At 31.2% G+C, this 24462-nt stretch overlaps 1 protein-coding gene and 1 long non-coding RNA gene across 3 annotated transcripts in view; one reads left to right on the forward strand and one right to left on the reverse strand.

The window, feature by feature from the left end:
- The window catches only part of LOC106470703 (protein phosphatase PP2A 55 kDa regulatory subunit-like), a 76198-nt gene that overhangs the window by 38929 nt on the left and 12807 nt on the right, over positions 1–24462 (forward strand). For both annotated transcript variants that reach the window (XM_013931269.2, XM_022399340.1), the window contains 5 exons: positions 9515–9805; positions 11870–12034; positions 15749–16010; positions 17409–17532; positions 17921–18105. In XM_013931269.2, the coding sequence (XP_013786723.1) occupies positions 9515–9805; positions 11870–12034; positions 15749–16010; positions 17409–17532; positions 17921–18073 (995 nt within the window). In that variant the 3' untranslated portion in view covers positions 18074–18105. The remainder of the gene's footprint in view (positions 1–9514; positions 9806–11869; positions 12035–15748; positions 16011–17408; positions 17533–17920; positions 18106–24462) is intronic.
- LOC106470704 lies at positions 20710–23192 on the reverse strand. Its single transcript, XR_001291515.2, has 3 exons — positions 23052–23192; positions 22203–22274; positions 20710–20829 (listed from the first exon to the last, which is right to left on the reverse strand). It is a non-coding gene; the product is annotated as an uncharacterized LOC106470704 (long non-coding RNA).

Genomic DNA, 24462 nt, shown 5'->3' on the forward strand with positions numbered 1-24462 from the left:
TTCTTTAACATACGCTTCTTAATTTAAAAGTTATAGCATGAAAACTATAACAAGCACAAAATGGTTATGAGGTCAGTCCCAGGGACAGAGCCTGTGCTGAAAGAGTTAAAAAGATGCACATGCAGTGGATAAGATAAGCAATACCCAGGTGCACACTCAAGATCCACTTAGTATGCATACAGAATTTCAGGTTTCTCGGTTCTTTCCTCTTACATCTATGATGTTCACATTTCTTTTCTGTTTTGTTGCTAGCTTGCCTCATAAAAAAATATATGCACATGGATAAGCAATAATACTCAGGTGCACACCCTCAGGCTCCACTTAGTATAAGTACAAAATTTCAGGTTTCTAGGTTCTTTCGTCTTAGAGCTATGTCAGTCACACAGACACACCCTTTTATTATTATAGATAGTTATTCATAGTCAAGTTCAGGTTTGAAATTAGGATTAGTTATATCTTTTCTCCTATTCAATTAGGCTTACCATGGGTATTTGCTATTTTAGGATTACCTGTAATTCATCTTACTGGTATATTAATCAGGTTATTTATATTGTTTTTGTTTTTTCCATACATCACGTCTTGTACATATGTTATAGTTAATACACACTTAATTTTACAAAATGTCTATTTCATTTTTGTTATTATTTCTCTTTTATACTTCTTCATATTAACTTAGTTTGTGTGGAACCCTGGAGCTGGAGTCCACATAAACTTCTCCCAATATTATACATATTTATTGTTAGGTTAAGGTATTAATTCAGAGCTTAGTGATATACTTTATCCTGCACTGTTTGATTATTTTGATTTACCTGTAGTGTAGTTCTATGTAATGTTTACCTTACACCTCCTTTCTTAGGCATTTCACTTATATTTAGGGATTTTTGTGAGATACCTCCTCCTTCTTCCTTGCATGTTGGGAGGTTTGTCATCTTCAGTTCATTCCCTCCACACAGGCTTCTTTGTTTTTGGGATCTTCTGGGGTTGGACACTGTCTTGTAGCATTTGTTTACCATCCACTTCTAATAGGGACTTATGGTCGGCTCCTTTTCTCCATCTGTCCATTTTTTGGGGCTCCTCCTATACATTTAACATCACATGAGGTATCTGCAATGCTGTATTCAAATTTTTTTTTTTCATTCTGAGACATTGTCATCTTTATTCATTTTCTATGTCTGGCACCTTCCCATTCTTTACCTGTCCTACCTATGTGTTTCTCCATTCATCATGTATTCTCTATGCTGATTAGAGTTCTGGATCTATCAGTCCTGCCTCAATCACTTCTTGGGTCTTCCTCGATTTAATATGTAGTCTTTGATCACATTTTGGTTGTGTATGTCTTATGTTGGGTGTTCTGCGTTTACCCAACTTCCACATTTTCATGGATTTTACCAGGTGCTTTTGTCCTTGTTGTTGGTCACCTTTCCAGTCCCAACACACTTTTTCCCAAGGAGTGTCCTCTTCATCCTCAAATTTTAGGTGTTTCTACATTCTCTGGGGTACTCCTCCACGTGAAGTTTTTGAATCCTTTATTATTTCCATGTTACCTCCTTTTTTTTTGGTCTCTGGTTTATCATCCACTTGCCCTGGCTGTCAACATGTTCAGACAAAGTTAGATCCAGTATAGAGATTTAGTTTTTCTCATTTCTCCAGTCTTCTTCCAAAGATGATTTGTTCATCCATGTCGCACTGGGTCAGGTCTTTCTGATTGATCTTCATGGCTGGCACAATTTAGTTTTCTCAGCTGTTTTGGCTCGATATATTCTTTTTTGTTCTGGATCAGTTTTACTAACCTACACTTTGGGGTCTCTTGTGGAATGTTCTTTTCCAGTTTTTCGATTCTTGCCATCTTCCTCCTTTATTCTCAGCTGGATCAAGATGACCTTCTCTGTCCAGTACATGCTGTGGGTTGCTTCATTGCTTTCAAGGCTTCTTTCTGTTGAATCTATTTCCCACAGTTTCATTCCATAACATCACTCCTTTCTTTGGGATTTTTTTCCCTTCCTCCCTTCCCCATTGGACTTGGATTGATTCAATTAAACTTTTACTCCTTGTCTCCTTCTTCCTGTAATCAATTCCTGGTATCTTCACTCTGATCATGCACCTTCCCTTTTCCCTGCATATCAACCCTGTCATCTGTTGGAGGGTACTTTGTCTGTCAAGCACTGGAACTGTACTTCATACGTTCATTCCCCATTCTCTGCTTTGGGTAACAGTTTCTTCCTTGTTGGGGCACTGTTGTCCACCTGTCCCCATCCTTCACTCTTTAGTGAGATTGTAACTGGGTAAGTTTTCTTTCTTTTGTTATATATCTTATTTTTCAGGGCCTGTCCCATATTTTGACCAGGATCCTGCTATGTGGTGAGTGGTGCCTTTCCAGGTACACTTCAATCAATTAAAATTGTACTAAAACCCAAACTGTTGACTTCACTTGCATAATTTCTGTGGCTACAAAAGGTACACTGTTCATCACAATTGCATAAACTAGAGATGGGGTGTTCCACATGATCACCAATAAGTTATTCCTCACGATATTTTTTCTTCATAAGTATAAACGTTCTGGACCGTACTAAACCTCAGACTTTATGGGTAATGCATAAGGAGATAGCTGCCCATCCCAGCCAGTCCTTAGATTGAGCACTTTCTAGTTCCAAGCTGTTGGGGTGGTAGACTGTGGAGGCATCCTCCTGAATGTGATAGTGATATATGAGACAAACAGTGATGACACCATTCAGTTGAGAGTAGAGTGGTGGTGTTCTGTCAATGTAGATGACAAGATGTCCTCCAGTCTGACACTCCATCTCTGTATGGGTCTATCTGAGGGGATGTTGTAGCTTTGGAGTGAGCCATCAAAATTGCAGTTCACATCTTCAGTTGGGATCCCTCATTCTACCCCAACATAGATGTTGATTCCCAGTTGTTGGGTTTTGAATTCAGAGCTCAACCAATCAACATAAATGCTCATATATGTATTACAGTTGTCTCTGTTCTCTCGCTCAGTTGTACTTTTGTTCACTCCACCTGTGTTGTGAGTCACAATGATGGAAATTGCAGATTAATATGGTTCTTTCTTTTAAGCCATCCCTCGATGCCTTTCATATTCCAAGGATGTTATTGTGCTGAGGGTGGTTCCAGGTGGACTGGTTTTGAGTGAGATAGTATACATTACAGTGACATTTTTTTTATGCCGATCGTCAGGATGTCAGTTTCCTGGATTGGTCAAACAATTTATCACATTGTTATCATGTGCCCATTCACAGATCAGTGGGTCTGAGATTTCCCTCCAGTCTTCTGAACTTGTGGTGAAGACGGTATGCTCCTCTTTCTTACCCCCACGTAGATGTTGGTTCCCGGTGGCTGGGTTTTGTATTGTAGATGACTTCCCGGCAGTATGATCCTCTTTTTTTTTATCCCCACATGATGTCGGTTCCTGGTGACTGGGTTTTGAATTGTATTTGACTTACTGATGGTATGATCCTCATCCTACCCCCATGTGCATGTTGGTTCCTGGCAGCTGGGTTTTAGATTGTAGTTGTCTTACTGATGATATGATCCTCATCCTACCCCCACGTGGTGTCGGTTCCTGGTGGCTGGGTTTTGGATGCAGTTGACTTGTCATTTATGGTCTGTCAGGCCCTAGCCACTATACACCTAGGTGCACATCCTTTTTACTCTCATCTACATAAATGTACTCTATGGGATTGAGATGGGATGTTGTATGGTTTGGATCCCTCTCCAACCAATCTTCTCTTTCTTTTGGATGTGCTCCCATTTTCTCTCATGTCTGTGACACCTCTTTTCACATTAGGTGAAGAGTATACCTGGTGTGGTCTCCCATGTATGATCCTCTAATGCAAGGATCTTCTCTTTGGATGCTTGTGAGGAATGTTTTTTTTCTTTTTTCCCTCACACTGGTCATTCCACCTATTCAATGTGGAGTTCTAGCTATTTATGTGAGAAGAGGTAAAGTATCGTATCAGAAGTTATAATTTTCCTATACTGAAAATATATTTCCAATGGGTACTGACCTCCTCTCATATTTTCCACCATTCCTCCCCACTGAAAACCAGTACTTCCATTTTCTGCCAAGACTGGAAGCGATAGTTTGGTAGAAGTGAATAAAGGGTAACAAGCGTCAAGAGAGTGTCGTACTCCTATTGGTGGAGGGTTGTCGCATGAAGATTTGCATGCAAAAACTTTTTTTTTTATATATAGAGGGCAGCACTGAATGAGAATAGCTATTTATGTGAGAGGAGGTAAATACCTTTCAAAATATATTTTCAGTATAGGAAAATTATAACTCCCAACTCAACTGGTATTTGAATGCGAGACTTCCACATGATAGTCAATTGACTTAACCACTGTGACCAAAAATAATTCAAATCCTTAATGCTAGTTATCATGTTATTGTGGTTTTTCTTAATATTGTTATATCTTGCTTTAAACGTAATGAGCTAATAATTAAAATTATAAAAGTCTCTACTCAACTGCAGTTTGAACTCGAGACTTCTGCTTGAGACCAACCATTGAGCCAATTTGAATGTTACCAACATAGAGTTGAGAAAGGGAGCATTACAAACATAGTGACTTTTATTATATATGATAAGTTTAAGCTCGTTCTTTTATATAGAAATATTCAAATAAATCCTGAATCTCCCCCTATTATGAGCATTGTGACATTTGTTCTCTAGGTCTTCCCCTTTTCTTAATATATTTAACACCCTCTCTGAAGAATGTAATTTAATATAAATTACTGATTATAATGTAGATATTACTAAGGCCTAGTCAATTTTTATAGCCTTCAATCTTATTTGTTTATAAAGTCATAAACTAGAAAATTAGACACACTTGCCACATATACTGTTTCTTAAATTACTCTTTTTGTATATATAATTTATAACTAATAGAAAGGCAAGGTTTTAATCTATCTAATGACATATAATGCTTTTTTGTTTTTAGTACAGAGTATTGTCAGTTTCATCTTCAGTTTGAAAGTTTATCTAGCTGTAATCAGATCGAGTAGCTAAGGGAATTTTTTGAGCCCCTCTTGTATTAGAAAACTAGTTAAATTATAAGAGTTATAGGACATTGCTTTGTGCATGCTATTATTTTGTGTTCTTAGGTGAATTATTTAAGTAAAAAAAATTTAATGTATCCTAATTTTTTGGTTTTTATGTATATTTTTATATATTGTTATAAAAGTAACTCAAATATGAAAGTGAGAAACTTGTTAGGATAAATAAGGTTAGATTATGTAACATAATGGAAAATAATAATAATAATTTTCCACAAGGTATTTTTGCAAGCAGCTGGTGTATAAAGTCATTCAATATGGTAACATGAGCTCTGTATTCCTTGAGTGATTTACAACTTTTGTCTTGTGATTATTAGTTAGACATAGTATAAAGGGCAATAAAGCAATAAAATTAAACAGAAACTGATTTAGATTTATTTCATATTTTTTGTGGTGGTTACAAGGTTGGTCAACTGGACCGAGTCTGTATACAGTTAGGGTAGACAACATATCAGATAAAATATAAAGTTTTATTGAAAGACAAAATGTTTGAAATTTAGTTATGAGGGTTTAGAAGTTATGCAAATGAATTATGACCTGGTGGTTAGGGTGCTCAATTAGCAGTCTGCTGGCTGCAGGTTCAAATTCTCTTCACTGAACATGCCTTGCCCTTTCAGTCATTATAATGTGATAGTCAGTCCAACTATTCATTGGTAAAAAGAGTAGCCCAAGAGTTGGTGGTGGGTGATGTTGACTAGCTGCCTTCACTGCTGCTGAACTAGGGATGGCTAGTGCAGATAGCTGTCAAGTAGCTTTATGCAAAATTCAAAACAAACACAAATGAAATTTGAAAATTTTCAAATGAAAAAAAGTATTTTTAATATTAACCTGAATATCACTTTGCACTCAGAGCAGTCAACACTCTGACATCATATATTCACTGATAAATCTTTAGTAAAATACTTAACTAAAAATTTTGATATTTTGTGTAAAAAAAAAAAGATTCGTAGTGTTTACTGAAAGCTTGCCAAATTTTGTGAAGGTCAATCACATTGGCTGACCCTGTGTGGATAGAGTTAAACAAAGAAAAAAAGAAGTTATGAGGTAGGTATTTTGTCAATATGGAAAACAGTGTTTTAGAGAAATTTCAAAAACTAACTATTTAGAAAATGTGTACCAAATTTAATGGTAGTAGATTTTTGTAATTTTATGAGCACTATAAAGTTGATTCATATTGAATCAACTGTAATTGTTATGGTTAAGTGGTGACTTAAAACAAAGATGTGGCCAATTGGGCATGTAAAAAATTCTCAATGTCCTGAAAACAGAAACATAATTGATTGGGTAGTTTATGTTATTTGATTAAATACATGTATATAATGGTATAGCAGTTATTGGAATTTTATTTTTGTAAAGCTTTACTTTTATAATGCATCATTCTTTCACAGACACACCCACAGCTGTGTTCTGGTGCGGATGAATCTCTGTATAAATTGAAACAAAATGAAACCCAAAATAATTGATCAGCAGCACTGATGTAGCTTTCTATGTATGGGCTGGGCCATTTTGGCTGACCTTGTGACCACAATGTAGCAAAAAACTATGATGTAACTCTTAAGTTACCCTTTTTTTTCTTTCTAGAGAGACTGCATATTGTAACAGGCAGTTAAATACTTATTTATTCCTACAGCTAAAATTAATACTTTTCAAATCTCGTGGTCATTTAGATTTATTGCTTTACAGCTACACTTAGGGTCCAGTGAAAGCAATTTATTACAGTGGTGTAGCTTTGTGTAAACAAAGGATCTAGTTACCAGCACCCACAGTTAAATAGGCTATGGAATAATTTTGTATTTAATTTTTTTTTTCACTTAAGGATTTGTATCTAATGTAAGAAGTTTCTGGTGTTTGTATTTAAGTTACTTTATTACAATAAATAAAAATATACATTAAAAACAAGAAATTTAGTGCTTATGTGTGGGTCTTGTACTTTTTTGCTCTCAATGTCTCGATAAAAGTTACCCCTACTTTTTTTGGTAGGTTTGTTGTTAATACTTTGTTTGTTTTTTTGTTGTTTTTTTTCAAATATTCAGTTTAAACAAAATGTTAACACACACATTTAACGCATTTAATTTATCAAAACACGTGTTGTTGTTACCTGCAATGTATTTTATACAACTCTGTTTCGTATTTCTTGATGCTCCCCCTGTTAGGATTGTTCTGTGATAGTATACAGTGTCCTTTATAATGAAGTTATAAGTGGGTTAAAATAATTCTGCTGGCTGGTCAAGGTGACTCGGAGATAGCAAAGAATAAAACTGTAAGCTGAATACTTCATAAACTGTCATCAGAATAAGCTAGCCTTGTAAGGAATTAACTAATTAAAATTTTCACTTTCTGCTGGTTATAATTAATCCAATAAGAAATGTCAGAATTATTAAAAAATTTTTGAAAGACAGGTTATGATAGGAAAGCATAACATGCGAGTTTGACTTTCTGGTTTATATCTCAGTAAAGCAAGAAGATTTGTGGTTGTAAGTTTGAGATTATGGCTTAGCAGTATCTGTTCTATAAGTGTGTAATTTGTATTAAATTCAGGAGATCATAAAGGGGCAGAAAGAATATATAAAATAGGCAATTTACAGTGAAAAAGTGTCGTATGATACAGAAAAGGAAAGATTGTGAAACCGTTTGAATATTTCCCTATGAAATTAAGTAATTAAAACTTAGAACATATACAAATTTGAATTATAAACTATGTTTTGATGCCAAGTTTGTTGCCATACTTCAATAGTAGTTTAAATTGTGAATGTAACTCACTTTAGAATTTTCTAAGTTCTAAAAGAGACTGCTGAAGTTTTCACTCATTTAGAAATGCGTGCACTTTGAAATACCTGCATTCAGAGAATTGAATTGGTGAACTCATATTTAGTTACAGTTCACAGCTATGGTACAAAATGTTTTCAACAGTAGTTAACTTTCAACACAGGTTCAGTCAATTTCACCAACCATATGACTTTTTTGTACTCGTTTAGTCTTTATTGTGTTTATACTACTAACTTTTAATATAGTACGTATATCTTCACAAAATTTAGCAGACTTTCAGTAAACATTAAAGTCTTTCACATAACTAAAAAGATATTCATCCGTGAATATATCAAGTATGTTTTTTACTAGTCCATGTGCAAAGTGGTTTTTATGTTAAAATTAAAAATACTTCCTCTAAAAAATCTCAAATTTAATTTGTGTAATCTCAAAACCTTCTAAATAAATCTCAGATGTTTTCAGTAAAACTTTATATATTGTCTGTTATTTTCTCTACCCTAACTGTATACAAGGTTGGTCAATTTGACCGACCTCCAAACCACCAAAAAAATCTAAATTTCCCTTTCTTTATTTTTAGAAGGACATCAGATTGTAACATGAAACTACATTCGTTTTAACCTAAGTAACTTTAAAGAGTATAAATCTATTTATATTCAAATATTATTGTTTTATTGCTCTTTGATTGTCTTTTGAACTGTGTCTAACTACTATTCACGCATTATAAGTTGTAAATCATCTGGGGAATGTGGAATTCACGCGTGTTCTTCATGAAACATTGTTATTATTTATTTCACCTAATTTAATCTTAACTAACCTAAAAGAGATCCCTATTTTTACATTTTAGTTACTTTTATAATAAATAAATAAAGAATAAACACAGTAAAATCAGGAAATAAAGTACTTACCTGTTTTTTTTTGTTTTTTTTAAATTGAATAATCCACCAAAGAACATAGAATGATAACATACAAAAAGCAGACAATTTCCTCTAACTATCACAATATTCTGGCTTTCTAACTATGCAACAAGTTCATCCAAGCTAGTTGTTATTTTTCTAGTAGGAACGAGCTTGTACTAACAGAGAAATTGACAATTATCCATTCAGAAAACTAAGCTATATGGTACATCATGTGATAGATGAAAACCTTGGCTTTCTATTGGTTACAGATGATATATAATTAAATGTAAGAGAGAACTATTAACAAATCCTGAAAGAGAGGATGTGACGGGTGGGTGTGGCAAGAGGGTTCTGATTTTCTATTTGATAGCTCTGTAATGAAACAAAATTGAAGGCTATAAGAATTATGGTTTGTCTGGCAATTTTATTGTGAGAAATTTACATTATATTTTGTACTTATTGGAGGGGTGGTTAAAACTTATATACTAATAAAGTATGGATTATTAGCTGTGATTAACATCGTTATTAAAAGAATACACAATGGTAATTGTATGAATGTAGTGTATATTTTATAAAGGGCTTCTTCCAACTTAAGAACAATCTTAGACTGATAAGTTATGTACCTTTAATTTTTAATCAAAGTATCTAGCTGACAAAAATTATAACTACTTATTTGACATAACTTTTTAAGTTCTTTATAACGCTTGTCTGTATTGATCAGAAGAGTATGTTTTTTTCTTGCAAGATAATCCATGAAAAATATCATTTTGTTCTTTAATAGATAAAACCATCAAGCTGTGGAAAGTATCTGAAAGAGACAAGACAATTGATGGGTACAACCTGAAAGATGGAAATGGACAGATGAAAGATCCCTCATCTATCACCACACTACATATACCAGTAGTAAAACCTATGGAGCTAATGGTAGAAGCTAGTCCCAGGAGGATATTTGCAAATGCTCACTCATACCACATCAATTCCATTTCAGTGAACAGTGACCAAGAAACTTACCTCTCAGCTGATGACTTGAGGATTAATTTGTGGCATTTAGAAATTACAGACCAAAGCTTTAGTATCCTTTATATTGATATCATAATGTAGAGTTTAACCCATTGACTGCTGATTCGCCAAATAACGTACAGTTTACCTCTGGCAGTTGAATGTAAGTGTGCTGTATACAGTGTACAGCTTGTGAAAATTCTGTTTAAAGCAGCCTTATTTAAAGGGTTAAAGAGATACTGTTTATTAATTTTTAAGTATGAGGCATCAATAAAAGGGAAAAAATACTGTTTGAGGTATATATTACCATAGAATGCTGAGATATTAGTAATGCTATTTTTTTGGTCAAAATAGTGACACAAATTTTCTATAAAATAGTTTAGTTAGAGAAAAATTATCATTAAACTAGAAATTTCAGTTAGTTTAATTCTCTCCTAATTATCGATCAGGTCACTAAACATTTAACTATCTTTAATATCAATGTATGTTAGTAATCATGGCATGAAAATGGATTTATAAATAAATTTTTTTTATTATCTAAGTTTTGACTTATTATTAAAATATAATCTCAAACTTCATTTTTATGTCACATAATGTATCTAAGCTTCAAATTCTTCACTAAGTTCTAAAAAAAGATTGCTGGAGTTTTCACCCAATTAGAAACACAAACATTACATAATGACAAGCAAGAATCTAAAATTTCAGCTTACTATCTTCATTATTTGCCGAGATATTACTAAGTCTATCAAAATTAATAAAGAATTCCACCTCTTTCTGACTTTTGAGATTGTTTGTTAATCAACTTTACATGACTGATTTTATGTTTTTCATGTTACAGTGCTTAGTGACGAAATCATTCTTTTTTTTTTATATAAACTCCATAAAAGAAAACTGGGTTTGTTTTTTTATTGTTTGCTTTCTCATAAGTTATAAGAGTAAGAAAGTGTTACAACTAAATTACAATGAAACTATATTTAATTCAGGCCTCAACAAATGTTTTCATATCTAGGAGCCAGCCCAAAAACTCAGGAGCCAGGTGTGACTAACTTAACTTCATTAGTATTTGTATCGGGAAATGGGGTCATACTTGTGCCTGGATTATCCACACCTCCATTACCTGAGGTTTTTTCTTTTCCCCAGATTTTCTCAAAATAATTGTGCCACTACATTTGTAGACAATAATTTACATGTTTTGGAGAAATGGTCACTCAAAATTAATTTCACAAAACCCCCGGATATCGTGCAACACCTGAACTTTTGCATGATATCTGGGGGTTTTTATGTGCAGGATCTGGCATGCATTCAAATCATAAATTGGCAGATTCAAGGCTAACCTTGTCTCTCAATTTTAGCTGTGAGACAGGAATGCAAAATATTTGTAGTTTGGTTAACTTTATTTGATTAGTGATTAAAAAACAGTATAAAAAATACACATTAAGATTTCACTCCATTTGTTATCTGCTGTCCTGTGCTACATAGAGGGCTTTCTTTAATCACAGATGCATGTTCAGATTGTATTGGGGTGTTGCCAAGTTTTACACATTGTTCTTTTCCCTACAGATAATTGGTACCATCAGTCTGTTTTAACAGACTTTTTTGTAATAATTCCCAAGCATAGACTTGCACTAATTTTTGACTTATTTTTTACACTCATTGGTAGGGTGCAAATGCACTTCCATGTCTCTAGCATCAAAAATGCTGAAATTTAGTAGCTATTTACACCTATGTTAGCAATTAGATTCAACTAAAATGTGAACAGGCAATCAAAAGAGGAAGTATTATAGGAGGAAAAGTGGAATTTGACTTGTGTAACTTATGAAATTTGGAGAAATCAAGTGACCGACTGACTGATTGACTGACACTTAGCTTTTTGAAAAACATGAAAAAGTGCTGAATTCACCATTATAATCCTAGAAACAGAGTTCGATTTCAGACTTCCAAGAGTCCAGAACTGTTCTAAATTTGAGTTTTATTTAGCACATCTCAATGCATGAATAAAACGGGAGAAAATGCTAGGTGCCACAATGAAAGTTTTAGTCACCATGGCTACTTGGCACCCAACATTTGTTGAGGCTTGATTTAATTTGATTTAAAAATGGTTTCTTACAGTGTTTCTTATTACTTAACACTGCTGAAGATATTGTTGATATTAAGCCCACAAACATGGAAGAACTAACTGAAGTCATCACTGCAGCAGAATTCCACCCTTCCCAGTGTAATGTATTTGTGTACAGTAGTAGTAAAGGAACTATTAGGTTGTGTGACATGAGATCATCAGCTCTTTGTGACCACCATACAAAATGTAAGAATTATATTTTGAATACACTATTTAACTTTTTAATCAGTGTAATTATATAATTAATTGTATACTTAAATAGTCAGGTTTGTATCATATTTAACTTTTTTTTTTCATATGGCCATCTTTATCTGTACATGTCACAAAGTTTTACGGAGTTACTTTCAAAATTTAATTAAACTACATTATTATCATAGTATATGAATAAACTTGGCATCAAAACACAGCTAATGATTCAAATCTTAATATTATACAAGTTTTCTTAATTTTATAAGGCAATATTAAAAAAGTCCCCAATTTCTCCTTAGTATGAGAATTTTGAAATTTGCTCTGTAGGTCTCCTACAGCTTTATAGCCTTAAATTGTATTTGGTTACAGAGCCATAAACTAGAAAATCAGACTTACCATGCCCACCTGACACATCCTCTATCTCATAAATTGTCCATAGTTCTCTCTGATGCTTATTACAATATTATTGATAACCTATAGGAAGCCAAAGTTTTAATCTATCAAGTTATATGTTATGTTGTTTTCTGTACATAGAATTGTCTATTTTGCTTCCAGTTCAAACTATACCTATGGGAAACACATTGACAAGCTTAGCTGAAATTTTTACAGCTTTTATTGCATAGTTAGGAAGCTTTAAAAATTATGACAGTTATAGGATATTGTCTGCTTTTTATGTGGTATTATTCTGTGCTCTTAGGTGCATTATTAAATCAAATAAAAATTATTTAGTGCATTAGTACCATTAGTATAAAAAGTAGGGTTAAGTTTTGTGAACAGCAGACAGCCAAAAAAAGGCCCAGGTAAGTATTATATTTGTTTTTCATGTGTATTCTTTATTTATTTTTATAAAAGTAACTAAAATGTAAAAATTAGAAACATTTTAAGTTAGATTAGGTAAAATAAAGATAAAAAATAACAGAAAATTTTCATGAGGTACATTAACAAGTAACCTGTGCCTTACATAAATTGATAGGATAATGTGAGCTACTTGTTTGCCAAATGATTTACAATTTGTATGATGGGATTAATAATTAGACACAGTTCAAAGGGCAATAAAATTCAAGTAGAAACAGATGTATACTGTTATGAGTTTTGTGCTATTCAGGATAAACAATTGTAGTTTCATATTATAATTTGAAGTCATTCTAGAAATAAAAAAGGGTAATTTAGATTTATTTCTTATTTTTTATGATGTCTGCCAAATTGACTGGGTGTGTATACAATTAGGGTAGACAAAGTAACAGATAAAATATAAACTTTTATTGAAAAAAGTTTGAAATTTTAGAGATTGCATAAATTCAAAACAAACACAAATGAAATTTGACAATTTTCAAATGAAGAAAAGTATTTTTAATCTTAACATGAAAACCACTTTGCACTTGAAGGAATCAACACTTTGACTCCACATATTCACAGAAAATTTTTTACTGAAAATACTTCATCAAACATTTTGATTTTTTGTCTAGAAAAGATGTAATTCTTACTGAAGGCTTACAAAATTTCATGAAGATGCACTAAACGTATTATCATTTATTATATGAAACTATAAAGGTCAATATGGGGTCATGAACTTGGCCAGTTTGACCGAGCCTGTAGCAAGAGTATTAAGGATTACTGTATTTCAGTTGTAGTAATGATAAATCTTTGTCATTTGTGTGTGTTCTTGTATTTATTGATTTTGAAACCAAATGTAGATAACCACTAAATGTAAAATATTTAAAAGACTTGTACATAGCCGTAATATGTTGCAAAATTATTGTACTGCATTATAGTCTCTTCTTTTGAGTGTATATAATGTTTACAGAGGAGTGTTTTAGGATCTTGGGTAGTAAACTTTTATTTTAATTAACCCTATCACCCTGGGTACCCTTTACTGAGCATGATACAAGGTTTTAGTGTCTTGCATTCAAATTTTATTAAATACTTTTTGTTTATATTATACCAATTAATATAGCATAAAATCTTAGCTAATAATCCATATTTTAATAGTATACAAGTTTTAAGTTCTTAATTCTACAAAGCAATATTTAAAAAATCCTGAATTTCCACTAGTGTGACCCATGTGACACATTTTGTCTTAGCATATCATCATCCCTATTTTATTGCCATCCCCCCCAGAAAATGTATGAAATTAAACGTAAATCACTCTCTCTATAGAATCATTATTGCTCAAACAAACTATAATTTTTATAGCCTTAAATTTTGTTTTGTTACAGAGCTATTGAATAGGAAATCAGGCCCCTCCTGCCACACCCACTTGTCACGTCCTCTGTTTCATAATTGATTCTCTCTTACGTTTGATTATATATTACCTATAACCAATAGAAAGTCAAGGTTTTCATCCATCAAATGACCTATTGTATAAGGTTGTATTCTGAAGAGAATATCATCAATTTCACTCACAGTACATAATTTGTTTCCGTGGGAAAGTTAATGACTGGCTTGGATGAATCTATAACAGCTCTTGTTGCATGGTTAGAAAACTAGGAAAATTTTGAGAGGTAAATGAATTTGTTTACATTTTGCATGTTATTAGTCTATATTCTTTGGTGCATTATTTAATTAAATAAAAATTAAGTGCATTACTACCTATAGTATAAAAAATTAGGGTTAACTCTCGTCATGAACCTGAGAGCAAGAAAAAAGATTGGGTAAGTACTTTACTTCTTGTTTTTCATATTTATTCTCTATTTATTATTATAAAAGTAACTAAAATGTAAAAAAAAAAGAATCTTTTAAAGTTATTTAAGACTAGATTAGGTAAAATAAGTATTTATAATAATATAATTAAAATGGTTCGTGAGTTACACACGGGAGCAGCTCGTGGGTAATGTAATTTGATAGTGCGTAATGTGAGCTGCACGTTTCTCGAGTGATTTAAAACTTATAATGGAGCGGATAGCAGTTAGACACAGTTCAAAGGGCAATAAAACAATAAAATTTAACTATAAATAGATGTATGATGTTATGAACTTAGAGCTACTTAGGATAAATGAATGTAGTTTCATGTTACAATTTGATGTCATTCTAGAAAGAAAAAAGGGTAATTTAGGTTTATTTCGATTTTTTTTTTTTTAGGTGGTTACAAGGTCAGTTGAATCGGCCACTCCCGTTATAAAATGTTTATTAAAAAAAACGTTTGAAATGCATTAAGGAGGTTTTGGGGATTATACTTAAGAAATTTGAGATTTTTGATATGAGGAAAAGTATTTTTAAAATTTAACATGAAAATTACTTTGCATGTGGACATTCAAAACAGATATGCAATGTATTAATGGACAATTCTTTATTTTATTTTATAAAAATAATTCACTAAAAATATTATTTTTTGTATGTGAAAGACATAATATGAACTAAAAGACTGCCAAATTTTGTGAAGATATACACAATATATTGAAAGTTAGAAGTATTAAATCTATAAAGACTTTAATCGAATACAAAGAGGTTACATCGTCGGTCAAATTGGCCAAGCCCATGTTGAGAGAGTTAATAATCCTTCCTTTATAGATGTGAGAAGAAACTAGATTGGAGTAGTCAAACTGAAGTTTTCACATGCTTTCAGTATTGGATATACAAAAATAGAGATCCCACCATAGGTGTTTTATTGGAAATTATGTATAGTTAATATTGTTTTACAGTGTTTGAAGAGCAAGAATATCTTGCATCTAGAAATTTATTTTTAGTTTATATCTAGTTTTTGTTGTCTTACAGTGTTTGAAGAACCAGAAGATCCCACAAGTAGGAGTTTCTTCTCAGAAATAATATCTAGTATATCAGATGTGAAGTTTAGTAATAATGGACGGTACATGATTTCCAGGGACTATTTATCTGTGAAAGTGTGGGACTTGAACATGGACACTAAGCCTGTTGAATGTTATCATGTGCATGAATATCTAAGGTCCAAGCTGTGTAGTTTATATGAAAATGATTGTATCTTTGACAAATTTGAGTGTTGTTGGAATGGAACAGACAGGTAAAATAATTCAATTTTTCTTGGTGTAGTTTTAGGCACAGTTATACATGTGTGCTTAAATTTGATATTGATAATGCAATTTATTATAATAATCAGTTTATGTAAAGTTATAAATAACAGATAAATGCTTTGGTGTATTAAAAATTTTGCAAAGATAAACTAGTATGAAAGTAGGAAAAATATATTTCATGTGTTTTTATTTTTTATGTTACATGAGAAGCAAGGAAAATGTTTTAAAATGTGATTTAATACACAATATACAGTTTTTTAAATAAACAATATTTTATTACTGTAAGGTTGGAATTATGTTTTATCTTATATAAAGTGTGAAAAGAGTACTTATTGCCCTGTGTAAAATATTTCTATTCCAAATTGTCATATAAGATATTGTTAGAAATCTTAACTTTAAACAAAATAGATTAAAGGTTAGGCAAAGCATTTAAATATCTGTATGAAAATTTAACTAAATAGATAGTTATATCTAAGAAAAAAAAATTAGTTTGTCATTAGCTCTTGGCATAGTTTGCATATTTATGAGTATCATAATATTTTGTATCATAGTTAAAGGATTAAATCCTAATAAGAATGCTATTTATAAAAGTGTTAGCAACTTGGGAATATCTTTGAATGTGCAGTTTGTATAAAGTGCTTGCTTAGCTTGTATATCATTATAAGACCCCTTCACCAAATAGGAAACAATATTTAATTTATTTTCTGATGGCTTTTCTGGAATAAGCATATACAGCTATTTTAATATATACTTCCAGCTTCTGAATGTTATGATACAAAAAAATCAGTGAATGGTGTGTTTCAAATTCTGCATACATTTGATCTGAACTTTAAAATGCAAGTTTGTAAATTTCATTTGAAAGTACACCTTTTATGGGAACTAATGCTACAGTTTGTTTTAAAATATCAAAGTACTGCTACTGTAATTTCATCTTATGGGATGTAATTAAACAACTGAATTCCACTTGGATAGCATTTTGTTCCTAAAGAACATAGTTGTGTGGATAATTTTTCTGCTTTGAATGTAATCATTTTGTAACATACAAGCCAATTTTATATGGTAGTTTGGAAGATTGATTTTCTTCTAACATATTAAAAGAAATTTGTTAATTAATGTAAAAACAAGATTAAGTTTAGTAATTATTTTGAACTTATACTATCTTAGTTGAAACTATCCTACTAAGAATTCTCCTACATGTAAAAAATATCTTCAAAGTAACTAAATATAATCTAATGTATTTGTCCATGTTTGGTTGATTTTTCAAGGAAAGTGATTTCTGTAAAAAACAAAATTGTATTATATGTAATTCTCTTTGCAGTTCAGTTTTGTCTTGATTAGGAAATAGAGGGCTTGTATTTTAGTTATTCATTGATTTTGTTGTGTTTCAGCTGTTTAATCACAGGATCATATAATAACTTCTTTCGGGTTTTTGACCGCAACACCAGGCGTGATGTAACATTAGAAGCTTCTAGAGATATAGCCAAAGCTAGGACAGTACTCAGGCCAAGAAAGGTATAACTTAAGACTTGCACGCTAGGTACCAGCTCTTATTAATAATTTTGTAATTTCTCTAGGAATTTGCTATGTACCTGAAAAGAAGTGTTATTTTCTGATAATTTTTTTTGTAAAGAAAAAAACATTTTTTGCAAGATTTAGGATTTCTATTAATTGCAAGTTTTAGTTTTAGCTCAATTTAAAAGTAATTAATTTATTTGTTTTCCAGTTGTCTTAAATGCAGATCCAAAGTAAATGAAAAGTGAGAGGGAATGTTTAGACTTTGTTCAGTAACATAACTTTTTTGAACATATGTTATCTTTTAGTTTTATATCTTTTGCTGAAAGCTGAAGAATTCAAACAAAAGAATTACTGCTTTTAATCATTATATCTGGAACATTTTTAGGTTGGCACGGGTGGGAAAAGAAAGAAAGATGAAATAGGTGTAGACTGTTTAGATTTTAGCCGAAAAATTCTGCACACAGCGTGGCACCCTCAAGAAAACATCATTGCTGTAGCAGCAACCAATAACTTATACATCTTTCAAGAGAAGCTGTAGTTATTATATCAGTTTAGTATTAATTTTATAAGGTAAGTTTTTTTTTTCTACTTTTCTTAGAATTAAATTACATGTAAAACATAATTTTCTAACCTTACTGGTGTTCATACCATTTGAAAAACAATTAAAGCCTACTGTAACATTGCTCTTTGTAGTGTGAATGATAACATTAGTGAACAGCATTCTGGTGCAGACAAGATTGTATTTTTTTGTAAGTCTTAAAAAAATGATTAAACAGTAATAGAAATACATTAGGTTATTTAACCTTTACATATAGGCTTAATCAATTTGACTAACCTTGTAACCAACATATAACATGAACATTATAAAATTAATATCTGTTTTATAAAAATATGAAGAATGAATTGTTTAACCCTATTGCTACAGGTGTTCCTGTGGTCAGAGGTCATGTTTGTAGACTTACATTCAAAATTTTATTGAACTACTATTTTATGAATGTATGTCAGTTTGTTTGGTATCCAATTGTAGGTTATAAGTCAAATTTTAATATTATATATTAGTTAATTTCTTAATTTAACAGTAATTATGAAAACAAAATTCCTAAATATTAATTTTTTTTTGTGTCACGTGGTATGTTGAATGCAGCTTTGGTTCAAATTAGATGATTGTGAGGTCCAAATACAGAGTTTATAGTTTCTTATGAATTAGAAACTAATTACTGATACTGACAAGCTAGAATTTAAAATAAGAGTCTCCTGTCTTTTCTATTTGCTGAAATATCACTATATTTAGTAAATCAAACACACTGGCCCCACCCACCTTGCTGCAGATGTGATAGTAAGAAAGCTTTTCGGTACTTGAATATCATTTCTTTGAACATTCAAACAAGTTTATTTCAACAGATGCCCTTGTATATTGTTTCACTATACAGGCAAAACTAGTGAATGTATGTAATAGTTTACGGTACAGGTGGTTTGAATAACACTGCTTGACCCCAGTTTCATGATACATCCTGTTACAAGAGATTACCAAAGGATACAGACACCATAAATTACAAAGAAATTTACTTTACAGCATTTAAAAGATTAGTCCTGGTCACATTCCTCTCATTACAGGCAAGATTTATGTTGGAATTCAAAACTTAAGCTCTTCAGTGTATTGATACTCGAACTCTGAAAATATCATAGCTTCCCCTGTATTATTGAGACAAATGTGTTTAATCTGTTTCACAACCAACATATGGGTTTTATTGTTGTTACTTGTACACTGAGTTTTAAACCCTTTGCAAAATATCAGAATAAACTTTTTATATATCAGTTAGACTGTCTTAATTATAAAGCAATAACAACAGAAGTGTGGGTCTTACTACAAAGTAAAGATAGTAAGAAGGAAAAATATAAAATTCTTACGTGGTACTAGTAGTATGTACAAATCACACAAGGTTATTCTAAATACTGAATCATATTTTTTTATTATGAACTAAATATAAAATTACACTAAGTTATTGAACTTAAAACTACTAATTTAAATACAAAAGAATATAAAAAATCACAAAATTTCAGTTCAAAGTGCCAATCCTAATTCATATAAAGACCATGCACTTGCCACTCGATAGCTCTTAACCCTAACATTCGTGGATCAACTTCTTTCCTAAAAATATATCTGTCTTGAGTTAATTTTTCAATATAATGATTAATATAAATAGATATATGATACAGCATGACTTAAACTGCCATAGAAAAATAATAAAAATCACATACATCCCATGCAGTTTTTTTCCAGAAGCAAATTTTCTAAGGCTTATAAAAAAGTACTATTGGCCACTACTAAATACAACCTCTACATAAAATGGCAGTTACTATAATAAGCACCACTCAAGTTCACATTATCAAATCCAGTTTCGTCACATGCTTTGCTTATCATCCTATGATTTGTCAAACGTGATATACAGCGATTGGAATAACATGGTACTGAAATTGACACCTTCGACTAGGTTGGCTAAAAGTTTTACAACTTTTTATGAAGAGAACAGACTAGAAAAAAGGTTTAGATACCAATCATAGATGGCAGGACCAGCATTAAAGTACAAGGAAAATTTTGTTTTAGAGGGCACTTATCTATATTCTCAAATGTATTTTGGGATTTTTTTTATTAAATTTCTCTTTAAACTTCATTACATAATACATTAAATAATAATAATAGTTATGCCACTATTTACAAAAATAAAATCTGAAATCCAATAAAAGAGAAGTTCTCTGTAAATTTGTTTAATTCAAAAACGTGATTTTGCACTCACAATAAGACAAAATGGCCCCAGTAGGTAAGTGGTTAAAATCTTTATGTTTTCTATGTTATAACTGACTATGGCTACATAATGTTGCATACATGAATTTTACTTACAATCTTTTACTTTAAAAGTTACTCTTCTATCTAATGAAACTTCAAATTTCAAAAATAAACATGGACAAAAAATCAATTTAAAGTATATTTTACAAATCATTTGTTATACTCAGAATAGTTACTGTCGAACAGCTACAGTTCACATTCATATTTAATGACAAATGAACCAATGTACCAATTTAAGAACAATTTTTGCAACGCATCTGTTAGTACTTTTACATATCTACCAAATTTTATAAGAATGATTTTATCTATTTAGATGTGTTTTTGAATTCACAACAAATGAAACACTACACATAATACAAACTCACTTTGGTTCTGCAGTTTCAGGAGTACTTTCTTCAACATTTCGATCCATTTCTGGTACCTCATCTTTCGCACTGTTGTACTGCAAACTGCTTAATGTAAACAATTTTAATGTTACTTGGAGATTTAGATAAAAACAAAATGCAGAATGATCCTAATGTGTTGACAATTAAAATCTTTATTAAATATTTCACCTAACAGTACTTATCACCATACCCTTAGGGGTATTGTATATTCTAAACAATTAAAATATTCTCCAAACCTGTAAAACCTCCTCTTCCTATTGAAACTGTAGCAGTTTTAAACTCTCTAGCAGAATGCTTAACACTAAAATGGAGTGCTCTTTCTCTCAGTCTACATGTAGCAAGGTAACATTAACTCAATTAACATAAAACAGATGTTGTGAATTTCACTTTTTAACTTATTTATACTTTCTTTGTCATTCCTAGTAATAACACAACAGAATACCAGTGAAATCATAAAGAAATTTAGTTCAGGTTGTTGTAATTTTCAATATTCAGTCTAACTGACTGTTTCTTTAACATTTTTGAAAGTAGTTTTGCATCCATAAAAACAAAAAAACTACACTTTAGACTTTTCTTGACAATGTAATAAAACATTTCTGCTACTTATATCAGCAGAGCAAACAAAGTTTGAAATTTTACTCAACCTACTTCTGTTACCCATTTTGCTAGTAAGTAGGCCATGGAAATTTAACTTAAATAGACACAATACCTCAACATTAGGTACTTACACGCTCCCTTGAATTCAGTTTTAACACACTTTATTTAGCCTCTTAGTAATATTAATGCAAATCATAGTTTTGGTAAAGAGGATAATTTACACTCTAATAAAATGATTTAGCAACTATAATACAAAATGTCACATTTCTATGAAAAGATGTCAATGTCTTCAATCAAAAATTCAGAATTCTTTAATTGTTAACCCAATCAATACAGTACATTTAAACTTTACAAATTCAGTAATGCATGTTTTTGAGACTTTTTTGTAGGGAAAGAAAATCAGAAGTAGAAACAATTACCAAGAAATCCTTAAGCTTGAATAAAATAGTTCTCCACACTTCCAGTTTAACAGATTTCAATCAGTTACTTTGGTTTTTATTAAAAAAAAAAAACTGAGAAAATTAGGATTTTGCTGGCATGAGTGATTAACAATTATGGACAATTTGTGAAGTTCTAAGCTTTAACTTGTCCATTTTATTGGAATCTTGGGTTCCACAAATAAAAAAAAAGAAGAGTTAAGGAAAAAATACATAGATAAGATGGGACCACATTATTTGTTTTTAACTTTTTTTTCATAACATCAAGTTTTGCATTGAAAACTAAAAGCTACCTTAATACTAGATAAAGCACATTGGACAGAAAAAATAACTTAAACTGTTTGTTTAACCAAACATGTTATGGACTGTTTTAATAAAAGAGATCTTGCTTGCTTTACTTACTCTAAATCATCATTCACTGTTCCCCAGTTGTGTGCTCCACCACCCTCTTTCTTGTCAACTGGTTTTATTCCACTGTCAGTAGTTAAAATTCAGTTTTAGAAATGTTCACATACAAATAACATTCAAACGCAAAACCAAATAACTGGTCATTCAGAAACAAAAATATTAAAACCTTATTCAAAAAGAAAAAGAATGAACTGTATACGGTACATCTAATAAACTGTACTTGCAAAGATTCGAACAATGTCAATAAAAATATTTTATTTAAGCTGAACTTACACAAATTACCAGTTATCTATAAACAGCCTGACAAATTTTAATATTTTTGAAATTCACATCAGCTTTCTTGATGTTAAAATTAACATTTTCCGTCTTACAGACACGAGACTGTTTCAAGGTCTTTCTTTAATTATTAAAACCAGCTCTTTTTAAAGACTTAATATAAACATTCATGATATTACAATTTTTCAGCAGAACTAATTTTCATAGAATAAAAATACTAGAGAAGAAAAACAAGTTTCGGACATGTTTAGACAAAATAATTTATTTGTAGTTAAAGCTTCCTGTCATTTATAATAACCAGGGTTATTACTTGTTTTCTGCATGTTGATCCATCAATAATTACTAATCTTTCATATTTGAATTTAGTAAGTATACTGCACTTCAAAACCAAATACACTATTAATAACAAGTCAAGCTACGACAGTTTTTCAGAGTAAACGAGTTTTTCTCATTCTGGCATACATTTGAAGTTTTAGGCTCATTATGATAGTTTTTCAAATCCCATATCCACCTCTTTTCACTTCCATTCTGTTTCCAAACTTCACATGATTTCTCATTAAAACTTACCTTTTATCACTTCCACTCTGTCTATCAAATTCTCGTTTACCCCTGCCATCAATCATACCCCCTCTTCCTCGCCCACCTCTGCCCCTGCCTCTTCCACCTCCACGTCCTCTCCTTAATCCAAATTCTCCATCACCACGATCCCTGAATATGAAACAAATTAAACATGAATACTATAATGTTCCAACATACTAAATTAGAGTACCTTAAGAGAAAATGAAATTAAAAATTTTAGCCTAAACACCTAACACTTTAAAAGTTTGGATTGAGAAACATAAATAATTAAGAACAAGCAAAAGCCTCAAAGTTTTAAAACCAGATACTTCATGATGAATTAACTACAGGTTTACTTAAATTCACTACCATTAGAAACATAATGATTTAAAAATATAATTATAACTATTTCTCTGTCAAGACCTTTCTGTAATTCATGAATCCTATTACTCACAAACATAAAATATAGTTTAATGAAATATTAAAATAAGCCAGCCTATTATTTTTAAGTTATACATCTTTAAAAAAACAGCACTTTAACAATATTCAGCACACATTAGCAAACTCTGATACACATTGCAAGTCCCAAAGTTAATCTAAGAAAAATTTTTAACCACATCTTTATTTGTAAAAACTTTACTAAAGGAAGACATTTATAACAGTTAGTGATTTTAACCCCATTCTTAAGCTTTTCTATGTATGTCATCAATAAACGTGGTAGCTTGAAAGCACGTCATCAATAAATTTGATATCTTTGAAAGCACCATGCCTATACCTTGAAAGTTCTTAAAATAAATTGCATTTTTTAAAACAGAAATTACAAATTATATTCTCATTCATCGCTGGTTATATTAACTCTTTATTAACACTGCTTAACTCGTAAGTAATGAGTTTTCAAGAAGAGTTAAAAAACTTTGTCCCTGTCAATGCAAACTTTTACATGAAAGTTCCAAAATCATTACCAAACCTTATTTCAAAACATCTGGAATTAATCAATCAGAATGTCTTGGAGGGGATAAAACTTAAGAAAAAATAATTATATATTTACAATTTCCAGACTAATACTAACCATTATTTGATTTTGTAACACCAGCCACTTATAACACATTTAAAAGGGAGGCATTTTGATACTTTTCAGGCTGTTCCAAAAGCTAGTTGACCAGCAGAGACAAAGCTGTTGCTAAGCCTCACTGGCTAAAAAATCTCCGTGAGGGGATAACCATTTTATCACATGCTTTTAAGACAATTTTAACTTAAAAAGGGAAATATTTCTAAAACTCTCAATAAATTTTTTGTGTCTCAGTTTTAGTTTATTTACTTCAGAATTTTTTAACATTAAAAATAGGATGCTCCAGTTTCCAACCAATTATAAAAAAACTACACATAATTACAGAAACTGAAGAAAAACGTTAATCTTCTT

Source organism: Limulus polyphemus, unplaced genomic scaffold, assembly GCF_000517525.1.
Source record: "Limulus polyphemus unplaced genomic scaffold, Limulus_polyphemus-2.1.2 Scaffold4170, whole genome shotgun sequence".
NCBI lineage: Eukaryota > Metazoa > Arthropoda > Merostomata > Xiphosura > Limulidae > Limulus > Limulus polyphemus.